This window comes from Chiloscyllium plagiosum, unplaced genomic scaffold (assembly GCF_037043375.1).
Source record: "Chiloscyllium plagiosum isolate Xiang-an unplaced genomic scaffold, Cpla_swu_hap1 HiC_scaffold_5, whole genome shotgun sequence".
Classification (NCBI taxonomy): domain Eukaryota; kingdom Metazoa; phylum Chordata; class Chondrichthyes; order Orectolobiformes; family Hemiscylliidae; genus Chiloscyllium; species Chiloscyllium plagiosum.
In genome coordinates this window covers 22,073,265-22,098,683 of record NW_028270143.1, presented here as the reverse complement: position 1 = coordinate 22,098,683, position 25,419 = coordinate 22,073,265, and the positions used below count along the sequence as shown (strand labels likewise).

At 43.6% G+C, this 25,419-nt stretch overlaps 1 protein-coding gene across 1 annotated transcript in view; it reads left to right on the top strand.

Moving 5' to 3' along the window:
* The window catches only part of myo10 (myosin X), a 333,744-nt gene that overhangs the window by 92,778 nt on the left and 215,547 nt on the right, over positions 1-25,419 (top strand). Inside the window, exon 5 of the mRNA XM_087987033.1 lies at positions 19,206-19,340. Coding sequence (XP_087843159.1) covers positions 19,206-19,340 — 135 coding nt within the window. The remainder of the gene's footprint in view (positions 1-19,205; positions 19,341-25,419) is intronic.

The following is a 25,419-nucleotide window of genomic DNA, read 5'->3' as shown; positions in this document are numbered from 1 at the left end:
AATGGCAAATGAAGTTAAGTCTACGTTAATGTGAGACGCTACGTTTTGGGAATGCAAATCAGGGCTAGACTTATACACCTAATGGTAAGTTTGTGGGGAGTGTTGATGAACAAAGGGACCTTGGAGTGAGGGTTCAAATTTCCTTGAATGTGGTCTTGCAGGTAGATAGCACAGTAAAGAAGGTGTTTGAACATAGAGTACAGTACAGGCCTTTAGGCCCTCGATGTTGTGTCGACGTTTTATCCTACTCTAAGATCAGACTAACGTATATATCCTTCATTATACTGTCTTCCATGTGCCTATCCAAGAGTTGCTTAAATGTCCCTAATGTCTCTGATTCTACTACCACTGCGGGCAATGCATTCCACATACCCACCATTCTGTGTAAAGAACCTATCTCTGACATCTCCCCTAAACCTTACTCCAGTCACCTAAAAATTATGTCCCATTGTGATAGTCATTTCCACCCTGGCACAAAGGTCTCTGACTATCCACTCTATCTATGCCTCTCGTGATCTTGTACCCCTCTGTCAAGTCAAGTCTCATCCTTCTTTGCTCCAATTAGAAAAGCCCTAGCTCCTGCAACCATTCTTCATAAGGTATGCCCTCCAGTCCTGGTAAATCTCCTCTGCACCCTCTCAAAATCTTCCACATCTTTCTTTTTCTAATAATGATGTGATGAGAACTGAACACAATATTTCAAGTGCGGTCTGTGTTTAACGATGGTGCAAGATGGAGGGATTCATGTTCCTGTGATGATGGAGCTAGTTCTGTGGGCGGTGGGACAGTCCAAACTGGGCAGTCTGCACCTGGGCAGGTGGAGTGTTTGCTCGTGCTGTTGGGGAGCGTTCAAACGAAAACGGCAGGGGGATGGGAACCAATGCAGGACGTCTGAGGGAAATGAAGTGAGGACAGAAATCAAGGGCAGTCAGGGGAAAAGAGAACGTGCAACACAGTAAAACCAAAGAAAAAAAGCTGCATTTCACAACAATTTTAAAAGGCAATAGATATCATAAAATGAGCCTGAAGGCTCTGTATGTCAGTGGAAGAAGGATTTGTATTAAGGTGAATGAATTAACTGGACGAACAGTTAATGGATATGATGTAATTGAGATCACAGACCTGGCTCCAGGGTGATCTAGAATGGGAACTCAATATCCAGGGGTATTCAATTTTCAGGATTGATAGACAGAAAGGAAAGGGAGGTGGGGTGGCATTGCAGGTTAAAGAGCTGATTAACACAACAGCAAGGGAGGACATGAGCCTGGACAATGTGGAATCTGGATGGGTACAGCTGTGCAACGCCAAAGGGGGTAAGTAATGTTAGTGGGAGTTGTATACAGACCATAAAATAGTAGTTGTGAACTTGGGGAGTGTATAAAACAGGAAATTAGAGAGTCGAGCAGTCGGGATACAGCCATTATTATGGGTGACTTCAATCTACATAATGATCGGACTAAGCAAACTGATGATAATGTGATGGAGGAGGATTTCCTGGAATGTTTGACGGCTCGTTCATTCAACCAATATTCGAGAAAGTGAGAACTGCAGATGCTGGAGATCAGAGTCAAAGTGTAGGGTGCTGGAAAAGTACAGCTGGTCAGGCAGTATCCAAGGAGCAGGAGAGTCAATGTTTCGTGCATATGCTCTTCATCAGGAGAGCTTATGCTCAAAACGTTGACTCTCCTGCCCCTCAGATACTGCCTGACCAGCGGTGCGTTTCCAGCATCATATTCTCAACACTACTCAACCAATATGTCAAGGAACCAACTAGAGAGCAAACCATCCTCAACTGAACATTGCACAAGGAGAGAGAATTAATTGGCAACATTGTGGTGTGAGATCCTTTGGGGAAGAGTGACCATAATATGGTTGAATTCTTCATTAAAATGGACAATGACACAATTAAATTTGAAACTAGGGTTCTGGGCGGCACGGTGGCACAGTGGTTAGCACTGCTGCCTCACAGCACCAGAAACCCGGGTTCAATTCCCGCCTCAGGCACTGACTGTGTGGAATTTGCACATCCTCCCCGTGTCTGCGTGGGTTTCCTCCGGGTGCTCCGGTTTCCTCCCACAGTCCAAAAATGTGCAGGTCAGGTGAATTGGCCATGCTAAATTGCCCGTAGTGTTAGGTAAGGGGTAAATGTAGGGGTATGGGTGGGTTGCGCTTCGGCGGGTTGGTGTGGACTTGTTGGGCCGAAGGGCCTGTTTCCACACTGTAATGTAATCTGTAATCTAATCTGAACAGAAAGCTAACTTTGGTATGAGGCATGTATTGGCGAGGACAAACTGACCAAGGATACTAAAGGGGCTGGTGTTGGATAGGCAATAGCAGACATTTAAAGAACATATGGGTGAACTTGAACAATTGTCCATCTCTATCTGGTGTGAGAGTAAATCGGTGAAGGTAGCTCAACTATGGTTAACAAGGGAAATCCAGGATAGTGTTAAAGCCAAAGAGGAGGTATATAAATTGGCCAGAAAAATTCACCTAACCTGCACATCTTTGGACTGTGGGAGAAAACCAGAGCACCCGGAGGAAACCCATGCAGACTCAGGGAAAAAGTGCAAACTGTACACACGCAGTTGCCCGAGGCTGGAATCGAACCTGGGTCCCTGGCGCTAGTAGGCTGCAGTGCACTGAGCTCTGCAGAGTGTTCAGGGTTTCTCCAAAGCTTGTATAGTGAGGGAACATGGTGAATTGTCAGGATAATGCTGTATGGTTTGAGAGGGACAGTAACAAGTTGGCCAAATGGGCTGAGACCTGGAAAAAATCTCCAAACAGAGAAATGTGAAGTAATGTGTTTAAGTGAAAGGAACAGTCAGTCAGTCTGTGTTCTCTCCATGAAGTACAGAAGCAGAGGGTCCTCGATGTTCATGTGGACGATTATCTGTAGATAGCCAGACAAGTGGAAACACAGACATTAAGGCAGCTTCTCGGATCCTTGGGTTTACAAACAGAGGCAGCGAATGTAAAAGCAAGGAAATGATGCTACAACTTAAGATATTGTGTTTCAGGTTATCTTTACTAACACACTCACCAGCTCGCTATATTCATTAATAACCGGTTCCCATTCGTTCATAACCCTTTACTAACACTATAACACTATTCAGTCATTTACAAAACCGTATCTTGGAGTATATTTCACTATTAAAATATGGACTAAAATTAAAACATCCTTTTCATCTTAAATCCTTATCAGGCCTATTTCTACATCAAAAGCTACCTCTGAATAGGTGTCAGTGTCATAAACAATACCTGCCCCATCAAGTCTCCACGAAAGATTATATTATTAATCAGCCCTTACCCAACCACCTCCTGGACCTGCATAGATTATAGAAACCCAAACATTTTCCCCAATTCGCACGTACTTGTTAAATATCTTGTAGCTGGGCTGTTATCCCTTAAAAAAAGTAACTGTCAAAACAGCGCTCATGTGAAATTGCACAAATGAATGAATGAACCTCTCACTGACAAACAGTAAATAAATCTCACAACCCAGCTGTGGTAATCAGCTTAATATGCTTCATTCTTTTAAAAAGTATAGATACAATTTCTAACTTATTGAGAACCTACAGGCCTAGTATTTTTATTAACATTTACTATTGTAAAAGGAAGAAAGGACAAAACACCACTTAATTATGCAGTTCAACAGTCACTCTGAATCCTGTCAGGAGTAGCGGCCAGCATTTAACACCCGTTTTAATCTATCTCCTATCTCCCAGGACAGGAGCCCCTTAGACCTTTGTTTTATCTATAGTACACAATGTAACACTATAGTAATTGAATTTTAATATATGTAAGAACTGTGTATGAAAAGGCTAGTGTGAGAATTGTATTTCGGAATTCTATTGCCGCCTCAAACTTGTGCGTTACTCGTTTCTGAAGAAAGACGCTATTTCGCCAATCTCCGATTTCGATCGTTACTTGAGCGCGATCCCACAAGCTCTACAAATCATTGGTCAGGCAATATTTGGAGTATTCTGTTCAGTTCTGGGTACCTGCTATAAGGGAGGTGTTATTGCCCTGGAGAGAGTTCAAAGGAGATTTACAAGAATGCTACCATGAATGAGGGATTTTAGATACAAGGAAAAATGAGAGAAAATGGGTTTATTTTCCTGGATCAGAGAAGATTAAGGAGGTGACTTTATGAAGGTTTTCAAAATTATGAGCAATTTTGCCAGAAGGAAGGAAGGATATTCTGTTTGCAAGTGTTAGTATGTAAGTAACTAAGGGTGACAATTTAGTGATTGTCAGCAAGAGAGCTAGGAGAGAGATAAACATCTTTACTTGAGGGAGTTGTTAGGATTTGGAATTTGCTGCCTGGGAGAGTGGTGGAGGCAGGTTCCATAAGAGGTTTCAAAAGAAAACTGGACGTATATTTGAAAGTGATGCATATAGAGGGCAGTGGACATAAGGCTGGAGAATGGGTCTAGCTGGGTCACTTTTTCAGGACTCTGTACAGGCTTGATGGGTTGAATGGCTTTCTTCTATACTGTGCAGTCCTATGATACCAGAATAGAACAAAAATGAAAACATCGTATGTAACAGGGCACATAGTGTGCTTATTAGGCTTATAAAAGATGGTAATTGAGAATTAGGCAATTGACTTCAGGAGAATTAGGCATTTATTTATGATGTAAAATTTGAAACAATACTTCTAAATAAGCATAGCTGGTAATATAGAAGTATTCAAACTCAACCATGCAAATCAGGCAATTTAGTTAGAATAATTGTGCTTTTCTGTTCTGATGGGATAACAGTGCACGCTTTGTCCTGTCTTAACTTCATATTCTATTGGTTCATATCTTCACCCTTATTTCTGGGGAGGTGATGGCCTTGTGGGATGATTGCTGGATTGGTAATCCAGAGACTCTGGTCATGTTTTGGGGATCTGGGTTTGAATCCTGCTGTGGCAGATGGTAGAATTTGAAGTGTTTAGAAGTTTGGAATTAATGACCATGAAAGCATTGTCAGAAAAACGGATTTTGGTCACTAATGTCCTTTTAAAGATGGCAACTGCTATCCTTATCCTGGGGTCTGGCTTACATGTGACTCCAAACCCACTGCAATGTTGTTGACTTCGTTTCCAAAATTATGAGGGGCATGGGTAGGATAAATAGGCAAAGTCTTTTCCCTGGTGTCGGGGAGTCCAGAACTAGAGGGCATAGGTTTAGGGTGAGAGGGGAAAGATATAAAAGAGACCTAAGGGGCAACTTTTTCACGCAGAGAGTGGTACATGTATGGAATGAGCTGCCAGAGGATGTGGCGGATGCTGGTACAATTGCAACATTTAAAGAGGCATTATGGATGGGTATATGATTAGGAAAGGTTTGGAGGGATATGGGCCGGGTGCTGGCAAGTGGGACAAGATTGGGTTGGGATATCTGGTCAGCATGGACGGGTTGGACTGAAGGGTCTGTTTCCATGCTGTACATCTCTATGACTCTATGACTATCAACTGCCCTTTGGGCAATGGAGGTGAAACTGGGTAATAAATGTTGGCCAACCAGCAATGCCGTCATCCTGTAAATGATTTAAAATGTTCAACATAGCCTTGATAAGTTACAATGCGCTTATTAGGTTTGTCTGTTCCTGTTAGCTTGGAACTTCTTGTTCTGGTAATCCAAGTCTTCCTGCTGATATTGAAGCCCATGAATTATCTGTATTAATTTCACTTGATGGTTCACATACAGAATGGCTCTTCCAGTGGTGAAATGGGCAGTCACAGATGGGCACTATATTAGCCTACTCAGTAAATGAGCACTGCTATATTTCCAACTCTGGTGAACGTGCAGGTGGCTTTTCCACATGTGCCGTTGTCCTCAACAGAAATGGCTTTGGGTGTGAAAGGCACTGTCTGAGGACGTTTGACAAATTTCTGCAGTGCATGTTGTAGATTGGTGGAGGGAGTCGATGTGGTACCATTCAAGCCAACTGCTTTGTCCTGGATGGTGTCAAGCTGCTTGAGTGTTGCTGAAACTGCACCTATCCAGGCAAATGGGGAATATTCCATCACACTCCTGACTTGTGCCATGTACATGGCAGGCAGGCTTTAGGAAGTAAGGAGATGGTGCCTCATCTCTGACTTGCTGTTATCGCCACTTCATTGGGCAAATCCATGTCAAGGGCAGTGGTGAGATTGCCTATCACTGAAGATGATTGTTACGTGACATTTGTGTCGCACCAATGTTACTTTATCCAGACTTGAGTTGAAAAGTGTCATAGTCTCGGTCTAGTTGTATTTTAACATGGACCATTTCAGTGTCTGAGGAGTCACAAATGGTGCTGAGTATTGCACAATCATCTGCAAACATCCCCACTTCTGACCTGATGCTGGAGGAATGCTCATTGAAGCCATTGAAGGTGGTTGGGCCTGAGAAATTTCTTGGAGTTGTCTTGTAGCTGAGATGACTGGCCTCCAAAAACCACAACTGGCTTCCTTTGTGTCAGGGGTATGGCACTAACTAGCAGAGAGTTTTCTCCTAATTTCTAATGATTACAGTTTTGCTAGGGTTCCTTGATTCTATGCAAGTTCAAATGTGGTCTGAATGTCATGGGCTGTCCCCATCATTTCACATCTGGACTTCAGCTATTTGATCCAAGGCTGAAATGAGGTCAAGAGCTGAGTATTCCTGGTGGCACCCAAACTCGGCATTGGTAAGCAGGTTTTTGTGAAACCGGTGCTAATTGGTTGCACTGTTGATATGTTAGATGGCTTTACAGATGATCAAGAGTAGACTGATGGGGTTATCATTGGTAGTGTTGGATTTCTTGTATTTGGTGTATAGGACATACTTGAGCAATTGTCAAAATTGTCAGATAGATGGCAGTGTTGGTACCTGTACTGGACCAGCTTGGGTAGGTACGCTGCAAGCTGTGGAGCTGGATGACCTTCAGACTATTTGGGAGGCGGAAGGGGTTATTGAGAGAAGTTACAGAGAGGTAGTCACACCTCCACTAGGGACAGAAAGGGACTGGCAGGCAGTGCAAGGACCCCTGTGGCTGTTCCCCTCCGTAACAAGTTTACCATTTTAGATACTGTTGAGGGGGACAACTTAGCAGGGGTAAGCCATGGGAGTACAGGTCTCTGTCACAGGGTCTGTCCCTGTTGTTCAGAAGGGAAGGGGGAAGAGAGGCAGAGCATTAGTCATCAGGGACTCCATAGTTAGCGAGACAGATAAGAGGTTCTGTGAGAACGATAGAGACTCACGGTTGATGTGTGAGGGTGCCAGGGTTCGTGATGTTTCGGATCATGTTTTCAGGATCCTTGAGGGAGAGGGGGAGCAGCCCCAAGTCCTGGTCCACATAGGCCCCAACTAGATAGGTAGGAAAAGGGATGGGGGTTTAAGGCAGAAATTCGGGGAGCTCGGGTGTAAGTTTAGTGCAAGAACAAACCGTCATCTCTGGGTTGTTGCCCGTGCCACATGCTAGCGAGGCGAGGGATAGTGAGAGAGAGGAGTTGAACACATGACTACAGAGATGGTGCAGAAGGGAGGGTTTCGGGTACCTGGATAATTAAGGCTCTTTCTGGGGTAGGTGGGACCTCTACAAACTGGATGGTCTACACCTGAACTAGAGGGATGCCAATATCCTGGGTGAAGGAATTTGCTCATCCTCTTTGGGAGGGTTGAATTAATTCAGCAGGGGTATGGGAATCTAATTTGTCTACTTCTACACCAGGAGCATCCAGAATAAGGTGGGTGAACTTGCAGCATGGGTTGGTACCCGGGACTTCTATATTGTGGCCATTCAGAGGCATGGATAGATCAGGGGCAGGAATGGTTACTGCAGGTTCTGGGATTTAGATGTTTCATTAAGAACAGAGAAGATGGTTAAAAGATGGGCAGGTGTGGTATTGTTAGTCAAGGACAGTATTTAGGTGGCAGAAAGGATATTTGAGGGATCGTCTATTGACGTGGCATGGGCTGAGGTAATCATTAGCCAAGATTTACGATGCATAGGATGGGAAGGAAACTACAGGGGATGAGCACAATTGAAATGTGGAGCTTATTCAATGAACAGCTACTGCGAGTCCTTGATAAGTATGTACCTGTCTGGCAGGGAGTAAGTGGTCGAGTAAGGGAGCTGTGGTTTATTAAAGAAGATTAAACTCTCTTCAAGAGGAAGAAGAAGGCTTATATTTGGATGAGACATGAAGGCTCAGTTTGGGAACTTCAGAATTACAAGTTTGCCAGGAAAGATCTAAAGAGAACGCGAAGAGGAGCCACTTGGGGTCATGAGATGTGGTTGGCAGGTAGAATTAAGGAAAACCCTAAAGCTTTTTATAGGTATATCATAAATAAAAGAATGATGAGAGTAAGGTTAGAGCCAATCAAGGACAGGAGTGGGAAGTTGTGTATGGAGTCCGAGAAGATGGGGAAATGCTAAATGAATTTTTTTTGTCAGTATTCACACTGGAAAAAGACAATGTTGTTGAGGAGAATATGGAGATACAAGCTACTAGCCTAGATGGGATTGATGTGCACAAGGAGGAAGTGTTAGCAATTCTGGAAAGAGTGAAAATAGCTAAGTCCCCTGAGCCGGATGGGATTTATCCCAGAATTCTTTGGGAAGCCATGGCAGAGATTGCAGAGCCTTTGACTTTGATCTTTCTGTCACCATTGTCTACAGGAATAGTGCTAGAAGACTGGAGGATAGCAAATGTTGTCCCTTGTTCAAGAAGGGGAGTAGAGACAACCCTAGTAATTATAAACCAGCAAGCCCTTCTTTGGTTGAGGGTAAAGTGTTGAGAAGGGTTAAAAGAGATGATTATAAATAGTTAGAAAGGAATAAGTTGATTAGGGATAGTCAACATGGTTTTGTGAAGGGTGGGTCATGCCTCACAAACCTTATTGAGTTCTTTTGAGATGGTGACCAAACAGATGGATGAGGGTAAAGCAGTTCATGTGGTATGTATGGATTTCAGTAAGGTTTTTGATAAGGTTCCCCATGGTAGGCTATTGCACAAAATATGGATGCATGAGATTGAGGGTGATTTAGCCGTTTGGATCAGAAGTTGGGTAGCTGAAAGAAGACAGAGGATGGTGGTTGATGGGAAATGTTTATCCTGGAGTTCAGTTGCTAGTGGTGTACCGCGAAGATCTGTTTTGGGGTCACTGTTGTTTGTCATTTTTGTAAGTGACCTGGATGAGGGTGTAGAAGGGTGGGTTAGTAAATTTGCAGATGACATTTAGGTCGGTGGAGTTGTGGATAGTGCTGCAGGATGTTGTAGGTTACAGAGGGACATAGATAAGCTGCAGAGCTGGGCTTGAGGTGGCAAATGGAGTTTAATGTGGAGAAGTGTGAGGTGATTCACTTTGGAAGGAGCAACAGGACTGCAGAGTACTGGGCTAATGCTAAGATTCTTGGTAGTGTAGATGAGCAGAGAGATCTCGGTGTCCAAGTACATAGCACCCTGAAAGTCGCCACCCAGGTTGATAGGGTTGTTAAGAAGGAATATGGTGCTAGCTTTTATTGGTAGAGTGATTGAGTTCGGAGCCACGAGGTCATGTTGCAGCTGTACAAAACTCTGGTGTGGCCACACTTGGGGTATTGCGTACAGTTTTGGTCACTGTATTATGGGAGGGATGCGGAAGTTTTGGAGAGAGTTCAAAGGATATTTACTAACTGAGGGACTTGAAGCTGTTTTTGTTAGAGAGAAGAAAGTTGAAAGGTGACTTAATTGAGATATATAAGATAATCGGAGGGTTAGATAAGGTGGACAGTGAGAGCCTTTTTGCTCAGATGATGATGGCTAGCATGGAGGCACATAGCTTTAAATTGAGGGATGACAGATGTAGGGCAGGTGTCAGAGGTAGTTTCTTTACTCAAAGTAGTAGGGATGTGGAATATACTGCCTGCAATAGTAGTCGACTTGCCAACTTTAAGGGCATTTAAATGGTCATTGGATAGACATATGGATGAAAATGGAATAGTGTAGATTCGATGGGCTTCCGATTGGTTCCATAGGTTGGTGCAACATCGATGGCTGAAGGGCCTGTACTGCACTGTAATGTTCTATGTTCTGGAGCATGAATCTTCAGTACCGTTGTCATAATAGTGTCAGGACCCATCTCCAATGCTCCAACCATTTTGTGATATTGTGTGGATCAAATCAAATTGTCTAAAGACTGGCATCTGTGATGCTGGGAATCTGGAATTGGCCAAAATGGATAAGATGGATCATCTGTTCTGCACTTCTGACTAAAACGTTGTTGTGAATATTTTAACCTTTAAGGATGTGGCGTTACCCCCCCCCCCCCCCCCCCCCCCCCCCCCCCATCTTAAATCTGTGCCCACTAGTTTTGAACTCCCTACCCTACCCTGGGGAAAAGATAGCATATCAAACGCCTTCTTCACTATTCTATCTACCTGTGACTCCACTTTCAAGGAACAATGAACCTGCACTCCAAGGTCTCTTTGTTCAACAACACTCCCCAGGACCATATTACCAAAAGGATGTGGATGCTTTGAAGAGGGTGCAGAGGAGGTTCACCAGGATGTTGCCTGGTATGGAGGGTGCTAGCTATGAAGAGAGGTTGAGTGGGTTAGGATTATTTTCTTTAGAAAGATGAAGGTTCGTGGGGACCTGATTGAGGCCTACAAAATCATGAGAGGTATAGACAGGGTGGATAGCAAGAAGCTTTTTCCCAGAGTGGGGACTCCATTATTAGGGGTCTCAAGTTCAAGGTGAGAGGGTGTCCGGAATGCATTGCCAGCTGAGGTGGTTGAGGCAGGAATGATAGCGTCACTTAAGATGTATCTAGGGAGCAAACGGATACAGATCCTTAAAAAATAGGCGATAGGTTTTAATAGAGGACCTGGATCGGCACAGCCTTAGAGGGCTGAAGGGCCTGTTCCTGTGCTGTAAGGTTCTTTGTCCTTTGTTCTTGCCATTAAGTGCAGTGTTCCTGTCCTGATTTACTTTATCAAAATGCAGCACCTCACATGTAACTGAATCAAATTCCATCTGCCACTCCTCTGACCATCTGATCAAGGTCCTGTTGTGCTCTGAGATTACCTTCTTTGCTGACTACTACACTAACAATTTTGGTGTCATCTGCATAGTTACTAACCGTTCCTCCTATGTTCCCAACCAAATTATTTTATATATGACAAAATGCAGTGGACACAGCACCAGTCTTTGTGGCACACCACTGGTCACAGGCCTCCAGTCTGAAAAGCAACACCCCACCACAACCATCTGTCTCCTACCTTCGAGTCAATTTTGTATCCAAATGGCCATATATAACCGGATATATATTTTTCCCTTTTTGTTGGTTCTCTCACCATTTGCCACAGACACAGTATAGTAGCTGCACCTTTAAGGACATGACCAGCTCAATCATTGGTACTGCTACTGAGCCACTCTTGGTGTTGGATATTGAAATTCCCACCCAGAGAACATTCTGAGCCCTTGTCATCCTCCAGGTCTTGCTCAACATGGAGGAGTACTGTTTGATCAGCTGAGGGAGGTTGGCAGAATATTTTTTTGCCCATGTTTCACCTGAAGTGAGATTTTGTGGGGTCCAGTCCATTTTGGGGATTCCCAGGATAACTTGCTGCCAACTGTGGATCACTCTGCTGCTAATGTTGGGTCAGTGCTGCTGATGGGACAGGGTCCCATTGAAGGGCAAGTTCAGAGAATCCCAACCACTTAGAATCAGGCCATTTGGCATAACAAGTCCACACTGACCCTCTAAAGTGTACCCCACCTCGTTGCATTTCCCCTACCCTATTACTCTACATTTACTTCTGACTAATGCACCTAATCTGCACATCCCCAGACACTGGGCAATTTAGCATGGCCAATTCGCCTGACCTGTACATCTTTGGATTGTGGGAGGAAACTGGAGCACCCAGAGGAAACCCACACAGACATGGGGAGAATGTGCAAACTCCACACAGACAGTCGCACCAGGCTGGAATTGAACCTGGGTCCCCGGCACTGAGAGGCAGCCTTGCTAGCCACTGTGCCACCCACTAATTTGATTTGCAAGTTAATTTGTTTTTTAAGACTATATAAATTACCGTAAGATTGGAGTAGAAAGATGAGTTAATGGTAGTTGGCTTTTCACTAGGATGCGGGATTTCCAAACTCGGGGGCTCACTTGTAAGCTGAGAGGAGAGAGGCAAAGTTTATACACAGTATGAAGTTTGAGTGTGGGATGAATATCCTGAGGAATTGGTGGAGGTGGGGAATATTGCAACATTTAAAAGATAGATACATGAATAGGAAAGGTTTGGAGGGATATGTGCCAGGAGGAGACAGGTGGGGCTAGTTTCATTTGGGATTATGTTTGACATAGACTGGTTGGACTATGGAGACTGACAAATGACCAAGTTCTGTGGGACAACCTCTGGAAATGATGATAAGTGTCTGGGATGTTGTGGTATGATTCCATGAGTGTGATATTGAGCTGTAGCTTGACCTGTCTGCCAGTTATGGTACTAGCCCCCAGATGTTAGTGAGGAGGACTCTGCAGGGTCCACAGGGCTGTTTCTGCTATTTCTCTTTTCTGTGCCTTGGTCAATGTCAGCTGGTCCACCTGATTTCGTTTCTTTGCTGAAACTTAAAAGCGATTGTCACAACTGAATGGCTCACTTCACCAATTCAGGGAGTCCACCACATTGTGGGCCTGAGGTCACATAAGGGTCAGAGCAGATTTCCTCCCTGTGCACCAAAGGAGTTTTTCGGACAATTTGCAATCATTTCATGATCATTGTTAGATGTGTAATTCCAAATGATGACTGAATTCACATTCCACCATCCACCATGGCAGAATTCAAACTTGGGTCCTTTGAGTGTTAACTGAGTTTCTGGATTAATAGTGCAGCAGTGATACCACTAGGCTGTTGCCTCCGAGAGATTGACAAATGTGACCGACCACATTCTGTGGGCAGTCTCCTGATGGTCAGTTGGTAAAGCAAGAAACAGTCAAAAAGTGTGGTGCTGGAAAAGCACAGCAAGTCAGGCAGCATCCAAGGAGCAGGGGAATCAACATTCAGGCATAAGCCCTTCATCAGGAAGGTGAAGGGGAGGGGAAGGGTGGGAAGTAGGCTGAGAGGTAAATCGTAGAGTGGGAGTAGGGCTGGGGGACCACCTGGGAAGGTGATAGGTAGATGAAGGTATAAGGTGATGGTGAAAAGTCTGAGGGGAGAGTGGAATGGATAGGTGGGAAGGAAGATGGACAGGTAGGATAGTTTAAGATGGTGGTTCAGAGTTGGAGGGTTGGATCTGGGATGAGTAGGGAGGTGGGGAGTTGAGGAAACTGGTGAAATCCCCATTGTTGTCATAAAGTTGGAGGTCCCAAGGTGGAAGATGAGGTGTTTTTCCTCCAGGCATCGGGAGGCTTGGATTTGGTGGTGGAGATGGTCCAGGACTTGCATGTCTTTGGAGGAGTGTGAGGGGGAGTTGAGGTGATTGACCACAGGGCGATGGTGGTGTTTGGTGCACATGTCCAACAGGTGTTCCCTGAACCATTTCACAAGTTGGTGTTCTGTCTCCCCAGTGCAGAGGAGACCACACTGAGAGCACTGGACACAGTAGATGAGGTGTTTGGATGTGCAGGAAAATCTCTGCCAAATATGGAAGGATTCTTTGGAGCCTTGGATAGAAGGGCGGAGGTGTGGGCTCAGGTTTTACACCTCTGGTGACAGCAAGTGAAAGTGGAGAATAGATTGTTTGGGGATGTGGACCTAGTGAGCGAGTCGCGAAGGGAATGGTCCCTGCAAAATGCTGATAGGAATGGGGAGGGAAATAGATCTCTGGGGTCTGATTATAGGTGGTAGAAATGATGCGTTTTATCTGGAGATTAGTGGGGTGGAAGCTGAGAACCAGGGGGTTGTATCCTTGTTGCGGTTGAAGAGGTGGGATTCAAAGGCAGAGGTGCAGGAAGTGGCGGAGATGCACTGGAGGGCATTGTTGATCATGTGGGTGGGGGGGTGGGGAAGGAGTATTGCAGTCCTTGAATTAGGAGGCCATTTGGGATGTCCTGGGAGCAGATACACTGGAGGCGGAAGAATTGGAAGTAAGGATTAAAAACATTTTTACAGGAAGTGGGAGGACATGTGAATTTTTCAATTGCTGCTCTGCTTGCCCACTCGTTGGGTCAGAAAGAAGCAGCTAGAATTTTAAAATCATGCCCAACATGCATAGTGTTTTTCATCTAATGTTATTGTTATCGTAAAATACATTTTTCACACTAGATGACAATGAAATAACACAAGTACCAGTTTTCAATTTCTGTAAACATCACCTAAAATCTTAATACAGTATTTTTCCATCTGTACTGGAAAACTGAAAGTACATTTACTATCCAAGTGAAACAGTTTCCTGTTATCTGTAAATGACAAAAAAATTATAAACTTGCAAATTTGAAATGTACCATTTGTACATTTCAATACTCTGACAATACTTCTATGGGAGTTGAGTTTGGCAGATGTTACAAAGATTGTTACTGAAAATCTTTTTATTTTCCTCTAAGATACTAAATCTAACTTTTGCCTCCTGTAACTAGTGCTCTCAATCAACATTAAGTTAGTCTTTTGGTGCTAATACATAAATGTAAGAAGATGTTTGAGCCAATATTTTGTGATGTGCATTTGACTTTTTCCAAAGTCCTCAATTTCTCCTCTAAGTTGATCCACATACTTGAGCTTGAAAAGTTTGAGGACATAATCTAACTCTGCAAGGTTGAGATCTATAACTGCACTGCTAGGTGTAATTTCATTGTTAAAGTAATCACAGTATACAGAGGAACCACGATTATTCGAAGGGCATGGATGGGGAGTATTTCTTTCGGTTAATCAAATGCTGGATAACATCGTTGAGCCTAGCATTGGGACCTTGCAATCTTGCTGGATAATCTGATATTCAGATAATCGATGTTCCTCTGTAGATTATTACAAGTTTCCCCCAGTATCCAAAACTAGAGCATTCCTATGAAACCTTTCATAGCCGAAATGGAATAAAGCAAAGAAGCAATTACTGTTTTTGTAAAAGCAAAAATCCTTTTTGGATTTCTTTCAGTTAGCGAAAACCGGTACTAATGTAAAAGGTCTATGGTAAAAGCCAAGTGGCGTAAAGCGAACTTTTGAAAAGCGGTGGGCACATGTATTCCCAATTCTTGCAACAAGGATGTCAGTAAAACATGAGCCAGCTGTTCAACTGAGTTATTTTCTTATGAAAGTTTTTTTTTTAAATAAGAGTAGCTAACAAATACTTTTCACACACAAGCAATCAAACTGCACTCTGAATAAAGATTCTTTATTCTAGAACAGCTGGTTACTTGCAAACATGACAGCTTCATTTAACGGTCAGAAACACAGGACATGCTTCATAAATTGACATGAAATGTATACCCTCTGAATTAAAGAAAGCATGTATTCAAACAAATTTGTCCACTTTCAACTTCCTCTCAGTTGATGTGAGAAACCGTTTACCTGGCTACAAGTGCATGATTAAAACCCAGTGATATAGTTTATTTAAAATAGGATAGAGGAAAGAAGTCACCTCACAATTTGGCATTGCTATGAATTTTATTAACCTGGAAATTAATTAAGTTTAGTATTTCTAAAATTACTTTTGGGCTGGGGCAGCGTGCACGTGTGATTGGCCTGTAATGAAGCATGAAATAATATCCACTAATGCATGCTCAAAATTGTCAGACTGCTGGTGTGGCACCCAATACTGACTGGGCAAAAGTATTTTTTTCTATTAAATGTTGGGAAGATTAATGCAGTTGGACTGGATCCAGTGCATGGCATTCCCATGTCATATGAAGGGAAAAAGCAGTTGTGGGATTGGAATTTTGAAATTGTCACCTCCGTTTACTTTTACAGACATAGGAAATGTGGCAGGTCATAACCTCCGACCCAAGAATACTGGGTTGAGGTTCAGATTTTAGTGTATAATTTGGACCCTGTATATTATTCTTCATATTGATTCGAAGTTTAGCCACCTGTTCTGCCATTGAAGTGTGGAACAAATGCCAGTCTGTTTGGGGTACTTTAAAAACCTTGAATTAATTCAATCTAGCTATCTATTCTGTTCTAGTACTTCACAGATTGTAATGTAGAACACACTGGAGATTGTGTTATCACAGCTGTAGGTTAAATCCAATTAGGAATATTTCACTGAGTCCCAAACCACACTGGAGTTTAATGTCCTCTGCAAGGTGAGTTGGAGGCAAGGGCAGGCTTGCTTACTTTTATTCACCTGTGGGATGTGTCCTTCTCTGGCTTGGCCAGCCTTTATTCCCCATCATCCTGTACTGGAGAAGGTGATGGTGAGCTGACTTTAAGTCTTTCCTGAGACATTCTTCACCTGAATTCATAGTGGGTAAGTCTTATCTATTGGATATTTTAGATTACTTACAGTGTGGAAACAGGCCCTTCGGCCCAACAAGTCCACACCGACCCGCTGAAGCGTAACCCACCCAGACCCATTCTCCTACATTTACCCCTTCACCTAACACTACGGGCAATTTAGCATGGCCAATTCACCTGACCTGCACATCTTTGGACGGTGGGAGGAAACCGGAGCACCCGGAGGAAACCCACGCAGACACTGGGAGAATGTGCAAACTCCACACAGTCAGTCGCCTGAGGCGGGAATTGAACCCGGGTCTCTGGCGCTGTGAGGCAGCAGTGCTAATCACTGTGCCACCGTGCCGCCCACTACACTTCAGAATACACTTCAGAAACTTACTCCAGCTGTTTTGTGACCTGCTTACTTCACTGTTTCTGGCTGACTCGTCATTTTACAGTTCATTATCCTCTGCTGCCCATAATCTAATTATTAGCCGTCAATTACCCAGACCTTGCATTCCAGGATTTCTTGACAGGATTTTCTGAGGGTTACATTGCAAGAAATGAGATGCTAGCATAATTGGATTTCGTGTAAGGAAGAATTTTGGAAACAGGATGTTGGGGCTATGAATCGTTTCATGACTTTGAGAGTGAAGTAAATAGAACAAAGAACAGAACAGTACAGCACAGCAACAGGCCACTTGGCCATCCAAGCCTTGTCCATTCATGTTAAAACTGCCTTCACTTTCAGTACCCCTATTCTCTTTCTGTTAATGTATTTGTCCAAGTGCTTCTGGAAAGTTGCTGTTGTATCTCTTCCATAATCACCTCTGGCAGAGTGTTCCAGGTGTTCAACACTCTTTGTGTGAAAACCTGGCCTAGCACCTGACTTTTAACCCCCACCCAAATGCATCTTGAATCTGTTCCCCAGTAATTTGACCCCTCCACCCTGGGGAAAAAGCCTTATACTTTCCACTCTATCCATGCCATTCGCGATCTTATAAACCATCTATCAGGTCACCCCTCAACCTCCTGCATTCCAGTAAAAACAAACCCAGTCTTTCCAACCTTTCTTCATCGTTAAACTTTCCCATACCGAACAAAATCCTGGTAAACCATTTCTGTACCCTCTCCAAGGCATCCATATATTTCTGGTAGTGTGGTGACCATAACTATATGTAATATTCCAGGTGTGCTTCAACTAAAGTTCTATAAAGCTACAGCATAACTTGCCTATCTTTATACTTAATGCCCTTCCAATGAAGATAAGCATGAAAGTTTTATTTTTCCCCCAACTTTTACCCACCTGCGCTGTTGCCTTCGGTGATGTGTGGACCTGCACACCCAGATCCCTCCGCATATCAACACTCCTAAGGGTTTCCGATTTTTGAGAAGACTTGTAGCTCAGATTGAGATTCAGGTTGTAAGTTTGCTCACCTGAGGTAGCAGGTTTGTTCTCAGGCGTTTTGTCACTATGTTAGGTAACATCATCAGTGAACCTCCGGGGATGTACTGGTGTTCTGTCTTGCTTTCTGTTTATGCATCTTGGACTCTGAAGGTGGGTGATATCATTTCTGGTTCTTTTTCTGAAAGGTTGGTAAATGGGATCCAAATCAATGTGTTTATTGATGGAGTTCCTGTTTGAATGCCAGGCCTCGAGGCATTTCCATTGGTGTTGGTTTAGCCTGCCCTAGGACTGGCTAGTATATGTTTAAAAAGCCTTGAAATTCTCTTTTTAATCCTGTTTCCTAATGACTTTTGATCATTCTAATTTCCTGTTCAAGATCTTTCCATCCTACCATATATACTTCAGGAGTTTTGTCAGTTCCCATTCTCCGCGACCATACATGCAGATATTTTTTCTAGGATACCGTAGTTGGGTTCCAGTAAAATCTTGCTTAATATAAATAGTGGGGCCTATGAAAAAAGTGGGGTTGGTGCAGACCAGCAGAAAATATCACTCATGATTACTCAAAAATCACCCAAAAGTCTAATACAGCGTAGAGCATAGCCTGAATGAAGGTTGAAATAGTGTTTGTTAACAAACCAAACTAAATTTATCACAATTCATTTTAAAACGTGTGAGAAAGCTGGTCTCTGTACAGTACCTCTGGCAGCTGCTCTGTCCACAGCTGACATTGGTGCATGCACAGTATGGAACGAAAGACCAGCGCTGACATCACACATATGCCGAATGACGCAGAAACTTCAGCGCGGACATTGGCATGTGCGCATAAACCTATCCCCGCAGGGATAGTGCGATTGCAAACAGAGGTAAATGTTCTCGAAAATGCGGTTTCCTAATTCTTCAGCAACGGTCTAGGCGAATTGTCACGCTAAAATGTGCGTTATTCCAGAGCTACCTGTGTGCTTCCTTGTTCTTTTTGACCAAGGTCATAACATCCCTGGTCATCGAAGGTTCATGTAACTTGCCAACCTGTCCCTCATTCTCACAGGAATGTGCCACTCTTGAACTCTTATCCACTGTCGTTTGAAATACTCCCACAACACCCATATGGATTTACCCTCAAACAGCCACCTCCAATCAAAATTTTCCGGTTCCTGCCTAATGTTGTTGTAGTTTGCCTCCCCCCATTTTAACACCTTCACCCCAGAACTGCTGTTATCCCTACCCATGAGTATCTTTAAACTGACGGAATTATGTATGTTAATCCAGACATGCCCTCCCACTGAAACTTCACTCACCTGATCGGGCTTATTTCCCAAAACCAGGTCCAATATAATCCCTTCCCTGGTTGGAATGTTTACGGAGTGTATCAAGAAACCCTCCTGAATGGTCCTTAAAAATTTGGATAACATTAAAGAATGTGTTGCGCATTGTCGTTATGTGTTATTTATGTTAATCTTTAATGGTGTTTTTGTTGTAGTGGAGAAAGTGGTGCTGGGAAAACTGAAAGCACAAAACTCATCTTGAAGTATTTATCAGCAATGAGCCAGCATTCCCTTGATGTTACAGCAAAGGAAAATGTCTCCTATGTTGAGCAGGCTATTTTGGAAAGCAGGTAAGGTGATGAATGCCTGAATGCTTAGTTTGTATATGCAATCAAGGTTTCAATGAGAACTTGGACATCTTTAGTGTCATTCAATTTGTTTGAGCTATAATATTTTGATGTATCTACTTACTGTTAACCTCTCTCATTTTTTAACAGCTCCTAATATTGTACTTCTTTCAAACATTTTCTTCTGTTAAGCAGGGCAAATTGCTCAGATGCAGAGATTTCTACATTTGGTCTATCAATTTTATGTCTTCTGTGCAAACCTTTTTCCCCTCCTGTTCAGAAAGCACTGACTGAAATTAGGATTTTCCAGTAGCTTGCTCAAGTTGTCTTTTTATTTCAGCATAGTGTTGATATTAGAGTCTGTTCTTAAAGCAAAGAGGAAATATATTATAACCATGTTCAGAGTGAGAATTCAAGTGGAAAGTGCACGGATATTAGAGTGATTCAATTCATGTCGTCCTATTTTATTTAAGCTGTGGCAGCTGATATTTGCAGCTGCAGCAAGTAGGAGCTGTTGGACACCAAGATGATCCACAGTGAACTCATCTGTACCATGTGTTTAGAGCTTAAACAAGTGTGAATCTGAATTGAAGAACATGGTGTTCATTTGCATCAGGGAGGGTGAGGGTTACCTGGATAATTTGCTCCAGGTGGTGATCACACCGCGTAGTTTAAATAATTTAAACCAAGGACAAGGTGGTGCATTTCTAGGTGAGGCTTGCATGGGAATCCAGGAACAATTGTCAATGAGGCTGTGATGATGCATTTGCCCATCAGTTGTCCTGCAAGCTGCGTGGAGAGGAGAGCAGAGAGGACGTGTGAACTGACAATGTCGCTGTGGTCGAAGGAGCCATCTAATTATGGATAGGAATTAGGAACTTATTAGTGTAGAGAGTATATAATTAGAAGATACATACCGTTGTCTGCAGCTACATTTCAGAGTTCCAAAGGCTGTGTTGCCTGCATAGTGCCAAGGAAAAGGGTATCTTTGGGGCTGGAAAGGAAATTTATATGGGAGAGGAGAGATAGTTGTCGTCATCCTTGTTCATGCGAAAACTAGAAAGGAGGAACTGCTGAAGCAATTTGAGCATTTAGGACCTCAATGATAAAACAGAACTATTATTGTGATAATCTCAGGCTTTCTATCCGAACCATGGTCATACTGATTCAGTGTGACATAAAAATTGGTAGAGAAGAATTGGGTTGCTGTTTATGGGCCCCATTATTGATTAGATTAGGTTCCCTACAGTGTGGAAATAGGCCCTTCGGCCCAACCAGTCCACACAGACCTTCTGAAGAACAACCCACCCAGACCCATTTCCCTTTTGATTGATGCACCTAATACTATGGGCAATTTAGCATGGCCAATTCACCTGCCCTGCACATCTTTGATATAGAAGGGAGCTTTTCTAGTCAGACAGCCTTCATTTGAACCATGTTTGGATTAGTGTCTTGGCAAATGGATTATATAGTCCTTTAAATTAATTAGAGAGGGCTCAGAGTAGGGGATGGCTTACAAAGCTAAAGGATATGGTGACTCTTTTGGCAATGATACTCCTGAGTAGAATAGGAAAGGACAGATCGCACAGACATATGAAAACAGCACCCAATAAGGTGGCTTCATTACCTAGTTCCTGAAGTAACTACCTCCTTAATGTTCACTAACCTCCTCATTTGGTTCCTGTCCACTTGCCACATTAGTTTAAACCCTCCCCAACAGCGTTAGCAAAAGCACCCGCTCAGACATTGGGTTTCAGTCCTGCCCGGCCGTGGACTGTCCAAATTGTAATAGTCCCACCTCTCCCAGAACTGGTCCCTGCCTATTCTTTCACTTCTACTCTGACATGCAGGTGGCACTGGTAGCAATCCTGAGATTGCTACCTCTGAAGTCCTACTTGTTTCCTAACTCACTAAATTCTGCTTGTCGAACCTCATCCCGGTTATTACCTATATCATTGGTGCCGAAAAGCACTATGACAGCTGACTGTTCACCCTTCCCCCTTCAGAACATCCTGCAGCCGATCTGTGACATCCCTGCCCTGTAGACCTGGAAGGCAACATACCAATCAGGAGTCTCGTTTTTGACCACGGAAATGCCTATCTACTCCCCTTACAATTGAGTCCCCTTTTAACTATTGCCCTTCCCTGCTTTTCCCACCTTTCTATACAGCAGAGCCAGTTCACAGTGCCATGAACTTGGCTACTGCTGCCTTCCCCTGGTGAGCCATCACCCCCAGCAGTATCCAAAACGGTATACCTGTTTTGGACAGAGATGACCACAGGGGACACCTGCACTGCCTTCCTGCACTTCCTCTGCCTTTTGGTCACCCATTCCCTTTCTCCCTTAGCAGGTCTAATCTGTGATCTGACCAATTTGCTAAACGTGCCATCCACGACGACATCAGCATCGCAGATGCTCCAAAGTGAGTCCATCCACAGCTCCAGAACCATCATGCAGTCTAACATGAGCTGCAGCTGGACGCACTTGCTCCACGCGAAGGAGGCGGGGTCATCAGCCACTTTGCTGTGCTCCCACATTGAGAAGAGAAGCTTAATACTCATCTTGGATCTCCTGCCATTTTTACGCTTAAGCTTAACTTAGTCCATCTGTGATATCTAATAATAGGTAAATGAAATAAAAAAACAACAATTTTACCAATCGCACTACTTACCAGCACACGATTAAAAAAGAGAAAGAAAAATCTTACCTTATCAACGCACCACAGAATTATTTTTTGGTTAGAGGAGGAGGGGGTGGAAGGGAGACACTGCATGTGTAGTATCTCAGGTTTAGCCACTGCCCAAATATAGCAGTTTATCACCTTCCCAGAGTGCAACCTGACCACTCCCAGTCAGCTCCGCTGCCAAAATGAAGGCCAAGCATCCTGGTGGTAAGTATTTATAGCCTTTACTTACCTTGCAGACAGATTCTCACCACCCCTTTTGACCATAAATGTTTTCCTCACATCCCCTCTGAACCTACTGCCTGTTATGTTAGAACTATGGCCTCATAAATGTATACCCCTCAATCCTGAGTCTCCTCCGTTTCCTCTGCTCCAAGGAAAATTACCCCAGTCTATCAAATCTCTCATAACAGTCCATGCAACATCTTGGTAAGTCTCCAGTGTAATCACACCCCAACTATAATGTGATATCCATAACTACACACAATGTTCCAGCTGTGGCCGAACCTATGTTTTACGCAGTACTCTACGTTATAAGATTAGGGCAGCACGGTGGCTCAGTGGTTCGCACTGTTGCCTCACAGCACCAGGGACCCAGGTTTGTTTCCTGCCTTGGGTGACTCTGTGTGGAGTCTGCACGTTCTCCTCATGTATGCGTGGGTTTCCTCCTGGTGCTGCGGTTTCCTCCCACAATCCAAAGATGTACAGGCCAGATGAATTGACTGTGCTAAATTGCCCCATACTGTTCAGGGATGTGTCGGTTAGGGGCATTTATCAGGGATAAATGTAGAGTAATTGGTAGGGAAATGAGTCTGGGTGGGTTCCTCTTCGAAGAGTTGTGTGGATTTTTTGGGCCAAGTGGCCTGTTTACACACTGTTAGGGGTTCTATTGTTAGGAATAAAAGAGTGACAAGAGTAAGATTAGGGCCTGTCAAGGACAGTAGTGGGAAGCTGTGCATGGAGTCCAAAGAGTTTGGAGAGGCTGTAAATGAACATTCTTTTGTCTTTTTCCAGTGTGAACACTGACAAAAGACAATGTTGTCAAGGAGAATACTGAGATACAGGGTATTACACTAGACGGGATTGAGGTTCATAAGGAGGAGGTGTTAACAACTCTGGAAAATGTGAAAAGATTAAAGTCCCCTTAGATTAGATTAGATTAGATTACATTACATTACAGTGTGGAAACAGGCCCTTCGGCCCAACAAGTCCACACCGAAGCGCAACCCACCCATACCCCTACATTTACCCCTTAGCATGGCCAATTCACCTGACCTGCACATTTTTGGACTGTGGGAGGAAACCGGAGCACCCGGAGGAAACCCACGCAGACACGGGGAGAACGTGCAAACTCCACACAGTCAGTCGCCTGAGGCGGGAATTGAACCCGGGTCTCTGACGCTGCGAGGCAGCAGTGCTAACCACTGTACCACCGTGCCGCCCACGATCAGATGGGATTTTTCCTAGGTTTCACTGGGAAGCTAGGAAGGAGATTGCAGAGCCTTTGGCTTTAATCTTTGTGTCGTCATTATCTACAGGAATACTGCCAGAAGACTGGAGGATAGCAAATGTTGCTCTCTTCTTCAAGAAGGAGAGTAGAGACAACTTTTGTAAGACCAGTGAGCCTTACTTCGGTAAAGGGTTGGAAAGGAATATAAGAGATAGGATTTATAATCACCTAGCGAGGAATAATTTGATTAGGGATAGTCAACACAGTTTTGTGAAGGGTAGGCCCTGCCTAACAAACCTTATTGCGTTCTTGTAGAAGCTGACCAAACAAGTGGATGAGGATAAAGTGGTTGATGTGGTGTATATGGATTTCAGTGAGGTGTTTGATAAGGTTCCCTATGATAGGGTATTGCACAGAATACAGAGGCATGGGATTGAGGGTGATTTAGTGGTTTGGATCAGAAATTGGCTAGCTGAAAGAAGACAGAGGGTAGTGGTTGATTGGAAATGTTCATCCTGGAGTTCAGTTACTAGTGGTGTACTGCATGGATCTATTTTGGGTTCACTGCTGTTTGTCATTTTTATAAAAGACCTGGATGAGGACGTAGAAGGATGGATTGGTAAATTTGCAGATGACACTAAGGTCTGTGGAGTTGTGGACAGTGCCAAATGATGTTACAGGCTACAGAGGGAAATAGACAAGCTACAGAGCTAGGCTGAGAGGTAGCAAATGGAGTTTAATGCGGAAAAGTGTGAGGTGATTCACTTTGGAAGGAGTAACAAGAATACAAAGTGCTGGGCTAATTGTAAAATACTTGGTAGTGTTGGTGAGCAGAGAGATCTGTGTCCATGTGCAGAGAACCCTGAAAGTTGCCACTCAGGTTGATAGGGTTGTTAAGAAGGCATAAAGTGTGTTAGCTTTTTTGGGAGAGGGATTGAGTTTTGGAGTCACTAGGTCATGTTGCAGCTGTACAAAGCTCTGGTGCGGCCGCACTTGGAGTATTGCGTACAGTTCTGGCTGCCGCATTATGGGAAGGATGTGGAAGCTTTGGAAAGGGTGTAGAGAAGATTTACTACGATGTTGCCTGGTATGGAGGGAAGGTCTTTCGAGGAAAGGCTGAGGAGGGACTTAAAGCTGTTTTCCTTAGAAGAAAGTTTGACAGATGACTTAACAGTGACATAAAAGATGATCAGAAGAGCCTTTTTCCTCCGATGGTGATGGCTAGCATGAGGGAGCATAGCTTTAAACTGAGAGGTGATAAATATAGGACAAATGTCAGAGGTAGGTTCTTTACTCAGAGTAGCAATGGCATGGAATGCCCTGCCTGCAACAGTAGTAGACTCACCACCTTTAAGGGCATTTAAATGGCCATTGGATCGGCATATGGATGAAATTGGAATAGTGTAGGTTAGATGGGCTTCAGATCAATTTCACAGGCTGGTGCAACATGGAGGGCAGAAGGGCCTGTACTGTGCTGTAATGCTGTATGTTCTATCATACACTTAATTAGACAAGAGCCCATGGTGTTAGAGGTATATTTAGCATGGATAAGGTAAAAACTAACTAATAGAAAACACAGTTGGGACAGAGGGGAGATTTTCAGGAGTGCAGTTTGTAATTAGTGGTGTGCTATTGGGATCGCTGTTGACAGCTCGATTATTTACGGTGTTTATGAAAGACTTGGATGATGGAAATGAAGTTTGTGCATGACAGAAAAATAGTTGGGAAGACAAGTTGTGAGAATGCTCGAAGATTTGACAGGGATGCCAATAGGTTAAGTGAGTGAACACGAACCTGGCAGATGGAATATGCTTTTGGCCAATGTGCGATTGTGCACTTTGGCAGGAAGAATAGAGAAGCTGGATATTACTTAAATGAGGAGAAAAGATTTCAGAAAAGTGGCATGGAGGGATTTGGGAATTCAAGTGCGTAAACCACAAAATATTAG